Here is an 11888-nt window from a genome sequence, read left to right on the forward strand (position 1 = left end):
TAAGGTGCTGTTTAACCGAGCGAACACACCACTGGATTTAACATACACTCTGCAGCTCAGACCCATGTCCACGGATACCCAAGCGCTCTGTGACACCCCATCAAGGGTGCGTTGAAGTCCAATACATCCAACACGTGCACATCCTCCCCTCGTGTGTTCCACATGTATCGTCACTGTTCCCTCGTGTTGCTCCTGCATGTCGGACAAGCTGTCACCCATAGGAATACACCTGTGTGACATCCCTGCCTGACTGCTAGCACAACAAAGTTGTGACAAGGGGTGGGGTGATGCTGGTGAGGGCAAAGACATGAGCTGACAGCCACTTGGATACACACATTCTGGGTTGCCAGACTTTTGCATGTTGCAGGGGCACAGCAAATTAGAATAGATGGCAGAGCATCGGCAGAATGGAAATATTCACAAACTGTGAAATTAGAATATGCATGGTGAAAACCATCTCCACTGGGCATAACAAGTGAAGAGGAGGCAGTTGTCATGGTGATAAATGCACTGGAGGAAAGACGCAATGCATTCTGAGAGCTTTTCGATCCCTGACACAAACTAATAAGGCCCCATTGCGTCCCCAGGTGCAGGAGCTGCAGTGTGAGTGCACGCGACTTACGTTGACCTTTAAAAGCCTGTAATCTCTGACACGATGTCCAAACACATTTCACTTTGCATATCGGAGGGGGCATGCATTGAAAATACCAGGAAACCTGGCCCAAATGCCCTTGGGTAAAGCATGGAACACCTACCTCAGGTTGGAAAAAAGAACACAGCAGAATGCTGTGACTGAACATCCTCACACACATTCTTTTCAGCAGAGTGACCATTCGCAGTCTCCACCAATGAAAGTGTAGGCTTGCATCAGCAAAAGCCGATGAACTGCATTATTCTAGTATAACAGTGAGGTATGCACCGAATTATTCAAAATTGTATCAATTATCACATAATATTTACTCATTCACTCACTCATTGTAGAAAACAGCTCATTCTAAGGCAGAGCAGTGGAGGTCCAGAGCCTATCCTGGAAGCATAGGGTGATAAGCTAGTACACCATAGATGGGAATCCAGTCTATGTCTGGTGATTAGTATTTAGTAATTACTCATTTCAAGTCTGCACGCAATGGGAATCATACGCATTTCTTTCTCTTTTCACTACAAAGCGACACCGCGTAAACAGGGACAGCACAGACCCTTCAAAATACAAAAAGAAGTATCATGCAGCAATCTTTGGCAACAGGCTCTGTGGGTTTCTGTCGATCGGGTGAGATTTACTATGTTTGGTGAACAGGAGTGATTCTCTTTGAGTTTAAAGGGCAGCAGAAATTGGGAAATTAATATTTTCCTCTACCCAGGTGGGAGTGTAAACAGTGTGCGAGGAGACGAGGAGAGCGCTAACGCTCAACCCACATGGCCTGGATCGTCTGAATCAGAACCTCAAACTACCCGCAAGGTACAAAGAAGACAGGCAAAAATGCCTGATGCAGCAGAGTGTGGTTTAGTAATAAGGTAGCAATTAAAAAAGCATGCTTGTTTAATTATACACACACCCACACGTGCAAACACAGCATTGCAATTTATTGGTCTCATGAATTCAGGAAAGATTGACAAGAATTTAAACAAAAAGAAAAAAAAACTGTGAAGTATGCAACTCAGTTTTTCTGTAAGCCAATTTGTGGGTAAAATTAGCCATGCACATACAGCGCATATGGTGTATATCACAATTTGTATCTAAAATTGGAAAATTCAATTTGAATGTACAGTATGTGGTGTTCAGTTTCTTGATTAGAAACATAAAACCTTTATTGAGCATTTACAGTATGAACTTATTACTTATGCACTGAAAAATCTGTATGCAGAGCAGGTTTGTTGATGTAGTAACTGTTGTGTAGTGGATGATCCATGAGTCTGATTAGTTTTGTTTGGAAAGTTTGCTCAATGTCCTTTATTGCTTTTGGGACCACTGTGACTCTTAAGTTAAATGAATTTGAGATAAGCACTAAATAGGCACTTTAAATAGAAGTACACAATTCCTGGGGAAGGATAAATTAAAGGAAACCAATATCTGCATTAATGGTCTTTAAATATATGATTAATATGTGAAAAATAAATTTTGTCTTTTGAGAAATCTCACTATATTGCAATATTACAATGTTATATCACATTATGACACAATACTATTATGGGAATATCAGCAGTTGCAAGGAAGCACCAGGGTTGCGATCAAAGTTAAGTGTTTTCCGAAAAAAGAAAAAAACTATTTGCAATAAGGACTTTGAGACAAAAAAGAAAGAGTGATACACGGACATTCAATGAAACCGTGTGCCTTTTCGGTCACCTTTTTCCAATATTGACAGTCAATTGTCTCTACTATGACCTCCGTCAGGTTGCACTTGGGTTCAGATGTCTGGACCATCCACGTGTATGCAAACACAATCTGTGCTTTTGACTTTGTGGAAAATATAACAATCAACTTAACATAAAAAAACCCACCTAAAGATTTAAAGTTGCTCAAAAGTAACTAGCTAACAATGAAACATAGCATGTTAGCTACTGTGAACAAGCTAGGTAACAGTTAAGCTTAGCATGTTCGCTAACAAATATAAAGAGACTTTTAATCCAGTTTAGCTACACATTTACTTTGCACTTGCTTCCAGGTGCGTATTCATTTATTTTAGCACTTTGTGAACGGCAGCCCAAGTGACCAATTCCCCGGCCCGCTATCAGTAACACCCCGCAGTCACAGCAGACCTCTTTCAAAGAAAATCTGCTCAAACCCCTTGCTAATTTAGCTAATTTTCTAGTTAACTAGCTAGTTACAGCTACCTACACTGAGTGACTTTCATCTTGAAGTGATAGGTGTAGGATGTGTGGATCATATGCAATTGCCTATGTTTTGTACAGGCATGTGGGCCGGTGCCTTGTGAGACTTCGATGCCATCAGGAAGGGATCGGAGATGAATAAAAAAATTTTGTGTACAAACTATTATAACAGGTATTACATCTCTGTGGCCTGCCCTCATTTCTCAGTCCTTAGTAAATCGTTTGGCCATTTTCACTTTGTGAATGAATCTTTTCGCTGCACATTGAAGACCTTACTGTCTGCTTCTTGTAGCTATGCTGCAGTAGATGGTTTTGCAGAAATAACTAGTCAATTATCTTTTCAGGTAGCTGGCTTGGCTGCAAGGCTTCAGTCAAACTGCTCTAGGACGAAGGTGGAGCTTCAGTAACTCCTCATTTGCACATGGAACCATCCTGCTTAATTAAATTACGGTAGGGGAATCTGCAATAGCAACAGTTACCAAGGAGGGCGGAGCTTAGTTAATGGCCAATCACAGGCGTAACAACAAATGCACGCGGCTTCAAATGTAACATCGAGTGGAGTTTATTAACACACATGCTCTTCGTTGTTAGGATTTTTGTTTAGGAAACTTTTTTATTTAACCACTTAGTACCTGGGCAAGTAATAGTAGATACGTGATAACTTTTTGTTTGTACAGTTTGTGTAAATGGCATGAAATTATAGTCACTTCTGCCATGACAATTGTTTTAATTACATGATTTTGATATAACACAATGAATAAGCAGAGGAACACAGTTTGCCCCACAGAAACTTGCAAGTGTGATTCGGGAATAACGCAAGCCCATAGAAAACAAACTCAAACTCGCAATATGGATTTTTTGATTTTCATGGTTAATTTTGAGCTTCCCTTTCACAGGAGAACATGGTTGTCCGAAAGTGAGTGCAAACAAGAGTGCTGGTAATCCAAGTCAACATTCAAAAAGAAAGGCTATAATGCCATAAGTCGGATGTTATAAAACAATTTGAAAGAAGCTGAAGAACAGAGTCACAAACCACATTTTATTTTCATGTGCCTTAATCTTTTATTTGCAATATATTTTATTTTGGTAGGTTCTGCATTATTTTATAGTTTAATTTCGGGGTGTGCCATGAGTTTTTTCATAGGTGATTATTGTACTTCATATGCTCTGACCCCACACTACTTCTTCCTAGTAGTGTTTTTTCTTTATTTATGTGAATTAGCATAATGCGACATTTCATAGGAGCACACCTATCGCATTATAGCCAAACTGACTGTAGCGGGGATCAGGTGTCCCCAGGTTTTTTCTGGAGGGAGGAAGGGACACATTCTGCAGTTAAGAGCCAGAGCCCTCCCACAACTGGAACAACAGATTTCCTGAATAAGTTTCCACTGATGCAATGAACTATGGTTACCAAATGTGACGTAATGAAGAAAAACAGGAGTGTGAGCTCGCAGACAAGGGTCCAGGCCAGCAGCCCTATATTGGGTTTTGGCAGTTTATGCTTCTGATGTTGGATTCAGTTCCTGAGCATCTTCTCACACAAGCGGGATGGATGGAAATGAACAAAAACCCACAAAGCCCTGATACGAACGTTTTGTGTTATTGCAATAAAAAATACATTCAGAAATACAGAAATATAACCATTTTGCAAAACAATTTCAAATTAAATTCTGTCAAGCAAAAAAAGTAAATACAAACTTTTTCTTTACAAAGGGATTTTAGATTCAGCTCAGAGGGCATTTTGACAGAATGGAAAATATCAGCAATAGAGCGCCTGTGGGTTGGGGTGAGAAGAGACCTGTGGCTTCATTAAGGCTCGATTATCATCTAATTTTAGCTGACTGCCATCTCAAGGAACAGGTGTGTTTCTTAGCTCCACATCTTTGGCTTTTCACTTTGCTTCAAATGTACACTAAGTCTACCACTAATGAACGATTTCCATTATATTCTTATATTACAAAATGCTTATACCAAGTCACTGGAAAGATCCATTTAATTTTTCAGCATTACCTTTTTTGCAAGGTTTGAAATATATCGCATTTGTCCTGCAGTCAGAAACATTTTTTTTTTTTTAAATATACATTTACAGAGTTTTTTTTCCAGTCCCGTAACCGTAAATTATAAACCTCTAAACAACAACCCACAATCACTATCCACACATTGACATTTTTTTTTTTTTTTTTTTTTTACATCTATAATTCAATTTTATATTAACAATTTAGACTGAAAGTGTGAGAGGAATAACGGCTTGTCTTTCTGGAATTCTCTCTCAAAAAAGGCTGCATTAAACAACAAAAAGGTCAGAGGTCAACAGTAAAGTGTCCGAAAGCGCCTCTTAAACACGCGACACAACATCAGCAGCCTGGCGCATCCTTAATCAATAAATCGCTATACTTCTCTCACATTTCTGCCACATAGCTCACCTCAGAAACACGGCAAGGTGGGGGGGGGGGGGGGGTGTTTGTACCTATGAACACACTGCATTCACACACACTGTGTGAAAGAGCTCCCCAAACATACAGCATACTACACAGTAGTAAATCCATTAACACAAACTGTTCAAAGTGCTGTACAGAGCCGTCTCAGGCTCACGACTAGAATTTTGGATGAATGTTGATAATGGATCCTTTTCGTTTTTTTTTTTTTTTGTTTTTTTTTTGCTTTTTTTAAACGTGGTGCAACCCGAAAAAGGACGGTATTACACCCTGTGATAAACAAAACAATCACTGTGGAAAGTCATCAGGCCCGGATGTCACCCTTGTGCACCAGGAAAAACGCAGCGCCATGGCAAGCAGAGGCTTATCTGAGTTTTCCGAGCGGTCCTCCCAGCGTGTGCGAGCCCTCAGAGTGATCTGTGTCCAAGGCCGCTTTGCATAAGGCACCATCGGGGTCAACAGTGCATCATCAGGTACAAAAAGAAGAGAGGAAGGGGGCGGGGGGGGTAAGAAAACAGACTAAGGCATAAAAGCCAACGAAATTTGTCTCATGAGCAAATCAGTGGTTAACAAATAGTGGTCTTTTTTTGGGGGGGGTGAAAAACAGTAATTACAAAATAAACAACAATAATTATAAAATAAAAAAATAAAAATCAAGGTTTTATGTACAATATATTGTAACATTTTTACCATTTTTTTTTTTCATAGTTTAGCTGCTCTTTTATTCAAACTTGCAGTCCTGATTACAAGTAACAGGGAGTGCACAAAACTGAGAACCATGCAACACCTGTCTAGTATAATGACGTTATAGTTGTGTTATATCTCTAGGTACACAGCTTATACACCGGACTACAAATGAGCTTCGTAGCGTGTCAGACAGGCTACTGAACAGATTGCACATTTAGTAGCTGCACCAAGCATGAGAACGTCCCTCGTGATAAAGAATGAGAATTCGGCCCACGCTGGACGGGCGCTGCTGAGTCGACAGTCCCCCACCCATCCAGGCTCCACCCACCTCCCCGGTGGCCTTGGCAACAAACCCCCATGGAAACCTGAGCGACGTGGGCCGACAATGTTTGAGCAAAAAGAAAACTGCTCCTCGGTATCATTCGGTCCCGGGGAAGGACAGGTGAGCAGTGGCCTCGTCAAACGCTCTCAGTGCACATGCTCACGGCAGAGAATTCGGGAGCCAATCAAGTCCCATTATGTGTGTCCCAGAGGTCCCCCAACCATTAAGACCTATTCACTCTTTTTTCTTTCTTTCTTTCTTTTTTTTTTTTTTTTTTTTTAAATTTCTTTCTTTCTTTTTTTTCCCCGACTCCTTCCCAGCTGCTGAACATTTTTCTGCACCGTAATTTGCGCTTGTGTCGAAAACCTTTGGAGCTTTTTCTCCCGACACGTCCTGGAGGCACCGGGGGCGGGGGGGGGGGGGGATGGCGCAAAATGGCATGCTTTGGCTGGAACACCATCCCATCCACTAGGGGGCGTCCAAAAGTGAAGCTAGCTGAGTAACAAGACCTATCCCTCACTCTTCGCCCTGCGGCCCCAGCTCTCCCCCCAAGGTTCGCTCACTGATGTCTCTTCATGTGAAGCGCCAAGTGGTCGGATCTGGAGAAACACCTGAAAGTGGGATACAGAAGGAACGAGACTGTTAGAGCTGGAATGAAGTTACTCCTAAAGAACAGCAGATGTCATGATGGCGAAGGAGCTGGATTTTGACCAGAAGGTTTTCGATTCAAGCCTATTAAGACCAAGTCCATCAACCTCAGGTAAAAACACTAAAATATTCATCGATACGGTAAGTAAATAAAATTATAACCTCTGCACATTTAAATCAAAACGGGGATCCCTTTAAGAAAATAAATGGCTGTATTAGTTTTTTTTTTTTTTTTTTTTTTTTTTTTTTTTTTTTTTAAACGCTTCTTGAACAGAAAGGACAGAAGCAGAGTGGTGTGAAAAGATCCTACCTGTCGCAGTGGCAGCATTTGAAAGGCTTGGCACCTGTGTGCTTCCTGAAGTGCCGCGTTAGTTCGTCGCTCCGTGCAAAACGCCACTCGCACCCTTCCCACGAACACCTGTACGGCTTCTCACCTGTCAACAACAAGGCGGAACATCAGCGACTGCCATCGCCCATATCCCCTGTGCGAATGACAGCAATTCGCATGCAAAACCGGTGTTCCTCCAAGCGTGTCACCGCCGTGTTCTCATACATGCTACATGTTATGCATTTTCAGAAGAGCACGTAATTGAGGTTCCTCTCGTTGCCAAGTGATACAATTCTGAGAGGTAAATTCCACGTCCCTCTGACACACAGTTGTGTTATGACAGCAATGACTGGAATGTGAAGAGTGCTGCTAACAGAATGCGAAAGCAAACTGAGTTTTGCAAAGAGACGAACATGCAATAACCAGTAAAAAGGACATGGGGGGGCATTTAATTTGGAACACTTTAAATTATGGCTTTGTGGATTTCTTTTGTCATGATGAAATTTACTGCAAAATGGTTGCATGAACTTTGCCCCTTCCTTTACCACCCCCACCCCCCCCTTTACAGCCCCAAGCATGGAGTCACATTCCTAGTAAATTACCACACAAAGATAGCAGTTCGGCTCGCAAAACCGATACTCAGAGTTTAGGAATGAGGACGTTTCGGATTGCATGTTTTCGGGCATTTTCTTTGTAAATATTGCATTATGTGTTGCACAGGCTCCTGTTGCAACACGTCAGCTTACTGAAGCGCGTTTCCAGATGAACCAATGCGGTGGAAATGTTATCATTACATTTGTGCCGAAGGCTACGTTACACAACTCGGCTCCCACCTTCTCTAAACACCCCAGAAGGGCAGAACACACCTGGGCCACAGGTAACGTCGCAATGGTTACGGACCTGAGCTCAGGACCAGGAATCCAAAGCCCGGTTTTCTAATTTAGGAAGCGGGTTCAGCCTGGTTGCTAAGCGGTGAGACTCCAGACTGGTTGCTAAGCGGTGAGGCTACACACCTGTGTGGGTGCGCTGGTGCGCTTTCAGGTGGGAGCTCTTGGTATACACCTTCCGGCACCCGTTGAAGTGACACCTGTGCGCTCGCCGCCTTCCATCCGCTGCCGTTTCCCCGTCACCAAGGAGTCCCTTTTCCGGGCTCCGTGCCGAGCGCCCTTTCCCCGGAGAGGGCAGCGCCCCCTGTAGGTCAGGCCACACCTGCTGCGCGGCTAGGTCGCGGGCCGTTTCTGGGGATGGAGGCGGGCTGCCCGCATCCGGGGAGCCCAGGCGTGCCGTGCCAACCAGAACGTTGTTCAGGGGGTTTGCGCCGTAGCTGAGCGTCGGGGAGAGCTCCTCGGAGCTGTCGGACGCCTCGCTGCTGGCGTCCGAGTGGAAGAGGCTCGTCTCCAGGACAAGGCTGTCTGGACTGTCCTCCTCTTTTACGACGGGCACTTTCGAGTCGGACGTTCCTTTGTCCCCACAGGCCAGAATGAGCTTGCTCCAGAGGTCCTCCTGGCCATCGAACTTGAGGTCCGCTGTGGAAACGTAGGGCTCGCTCTGAAGGTACCTCTCCAGCTCCAAACAAGTCTGACGAAAAAGAAGAAGAAAAAAAATTAGGACGTAAATTTAAAGAGGGCAAAAAGCACGTTTCAAAAGTAGCAGAACAACCTCTATTCACGCACAGAGAAGGCGGAATAAGAAGAAGCCTCTGCGCACGCTGACACACCGCTCGTCTCCAGCGGGACGGCGAAGGGCTCGCACGCGTTTCCATGTATCGATCATCCAGTACATTGTGGATTTTAAAAATGCATTACGTGCCGTTAGCAGAGATAACATGACGCACAGGGGAAGGGAAAGGAAAGGCTCGGCCGGATGAAGCAGGTCCATAAACGCACCACACATGCGCGCAGAGCCAGAAGTTACGGCCTTTAAAAGAAGGGGAACTTTCCCACTTAATCTGAACATACAGTCTCTCGCCTTCCCGTCAACCTCACTGCGCCAGTGGAGTAAATGGTGTAAACGATGTGTTCCTCCTCCTCCTCTGCAAGGACCACACAACTGTGGTGTGCGAAAGCGAAAGGAAGCCTTTCCTGGAAAAAAAAAACTCTTGTTTTCCCTTCCATGAGAACACGCTCTATTTTTAGCACCAGTTACAATGAGTTCATAGAAGAAAAAAAAAAAAAAAAAAAAGATACGAGTGCATATTACTGTGTGTTATTCCTGTGATATATCTCTACCGTGACATGCTCATCACTGTGGTACTTTCGGTGTTACACAGCAGTGATGCAGAGCTGGTTCTCCTGCTCTGCGGGGGGTAAAGGGGAACTCCAGTGGTCGGACCCACAGCCTTCTCGAAGGGAAAGGATCACATTTTACACTTTAATGTCAACACTTAACATCGCACAGCACAGCACACATTCTCATCATCCTCCTTCTTCAGAACACACACACGACTGTTAAATTTGACGGAAGAACACATCAAAGTTCTTTTTTTTTCTTCCCCCAGAATGTTACATTGAGAGTGATCCACAGAGATTGGAAACGTTGTGTCTCGAGTTCACTCTTGAAACAGAACAGCACTGTGTGTGTGTGTCTTTTACCGTGAAAACTAAATCTTGTAATTATATTATAGGCGTAACGGTAGGGGGGGGCGTGTTCAACTGAGCCCTATTCGTCCCAATTACTTAGGCAGAATCCATTAAATTATTCATGATTTAGTAATAATATTTTTGATAGCACTAATAATAATATATTCTGTCTCCTGCAGTACAGGCCAAGTTGTTACGATACGACGTGATTAACCACTAATGAACTGTGACAAAATAATTTCCCCCAAAAAAAAAAAAAAAAAACACACAACTTGCGATGACGCAGATGCGCAATCGCGGCAATGTGGTACAAAAAAAAAAAAATTAAAAGTTTTTACCCTCAACTCCAGACGAGTTAACACGTTATGGTGCGGGAGCGCACACACAGGGTGACAGCAGCCCGTACGCCGCGCACGTGAACGCGCAAGGGGGCGGGGCGGGAGGGGGGCGTCAAACTCTTGCGCTCCTGCGCTCCGACACTCCGCTTCGGGCGAAGTGCCCGAGAACAGCCTGCTTAGCCTCCGATTAAACGGGAGAAAGAAGAGTAAATGAGCGCGTTACCTGCTGCCAGTACTCCTCGAGGGAGGGCAGAGCCGAGAAGTAGCCCGTGTCGTGGACGATCTGAAGTTCCTGAAAGATGCTGCACATCGGAATGACATCCATTGTAAATCCCACGCGTAAATGCAACTACTCGGATGAGGGGAGGAAAAAAAGAATGTTTAAATCTCTTTTGGAAGTTCCACCCGTGCGCGAGGGATCCTGGTACACTTGCAGCACGCGCCTTGCATATGAATAAAAATGTGTTTGGCGGTTCCAAGCAGCAGCAGCAGCCTCCTCTTCTTACAGACGCACCGTACGTTGTTCGCGCGACCTGCAAACACCACACGGACTGCGCGTCTCACGCGCTGTAAACTTCCCTATTCAAACCTGCGACCAGCCTCCCCTCGTGACGGCCTTACGCCTTCGGGAAAGTCGACCAATGAAGTCGTTCAGGACCCGAAGGCCCGCCTATAATCTTACATGTAACCAACCAAAGACGTCTCCTGACCCTTCTCGTGTCGTGACTGGTGCATTTGAGCGAAAGCGTGTTCCTTCCCATTGGACGACGGTGCTTCTATTTTTAGAACGGTATATAAATATCGCTCCTGCCGCTCACCTATGAAGCAGTTCTGGCTTTCGGTCGTTCGTGGCGGAGTGAGTGCGTATGCGGATGCTGGAGTTTTGAGTACAGCGTTTATTGCAGCCGTTGTTGAAATGATTCTTTAGCAGTAATTTTGTTTAAAGACTGCAGTTAGTAATCTTTGTGGTGAAGTGCGAACAAAAAACTGTAGCCGCTTGTCATATCAGAAACTCTCTCTGCTTTTTGCAGTTTTTTTTTGTTCGTAACTGGCTCGTTTCATCACCGAGATTGACGAGCAAACCACGCGTGTTTTTTCCACACCAAAATGAAAATCTCTGTGATGTAGCTTCTCTTTTCAAAGGTAATAAAGCTGTTTGCGCTGCAGTCCAGCCCGTCAGATGTGATGTGAAATTGTGCAACAGTGACGTGCATTGGGAGCTCTTTGTCAGAAGTTCACGAAAAGCGATTCAAAACAAAAGCTTTCAACTCCAGTGACTAATAAATGCTCGCTCAGTGAATACACTCCCGTTTATGTTTTGGTTTTCTGTGGTACATCAGTGTTGAAAATTGACCAGGTGATCTGGCAGGTAAAGAGAGCAGGGTGGGTGGGTGCCCCCCTCCTCCGTGACCTGTCCTTGAAGGGGCTTTAAAAGGTGTACCTGACAGTACCTTAAATACCCCAAAACCCACATCTGTAAATGAGGTTAAGTGTCACATGTGTGCAGTTCAAATATAAATGGATGAAAAATCCTTTAGGATGCTTAAAATTTTTCCAGTACAATTCAAGCAGTAATCCAGAGTAAGTGGAAGAGGCACTACAGAAAGGCTTTGCTGCTTTGATGCAATTCTTCTTTTATCTTCATGATTGATATTTTGTGTGTGTCTTCAGGGATCACTCTGGGGCAAAAATGCCCCCTGGCAGATTGAATCAGCCCCTTAG

The 11888-nt window shown here is 44.0% G+C and overlaps 1 protein-coding gene across 1 annotated transcript; it reads right to left on the minus strand.

Moving 5' to 3' along the window:
* Positions 1-5912: 5912 nt before the first annotated feature.
* On the minus strand, positions 5913-10771 carry LOC108937492 (Krueppel-like factor 6). Its single transcript, XM_018757484.2, has 4 exons — positions 10390-10771; positions 8263-8827; positions 7232-7355; positions 5913-6884 (listed from the first exon to the last, which is right to left on the minus strand). The coding sequence occupies exons 1-4, from the start codon at positions 10489-10491 to the stop codon at positions 6833-6835; spliced, it is 843 nt and encodes a 280-aa protein (XP_018613000.1). The 5' UTR covers positions 10492-10771; the 3' UTR covers positions 5913-6832.
* Between the last annotated feature and the right edge of the window lie 1117 nt (positions 10772-11888).

This window comes from Scleropages formosus, chromosome 7, assembly GCF_900964775.1.
Source record: "Scleropages formosus chromosome 7, fSclFor1.1, whole genome shotgun sequence".
NCBI classification, from domain to species: Eukaryota; Metazoa; Chordata; class Actinopteri; order Osteoglossiformes; family Osteoglossidae; genus Scleropages; species Scleropages formosus.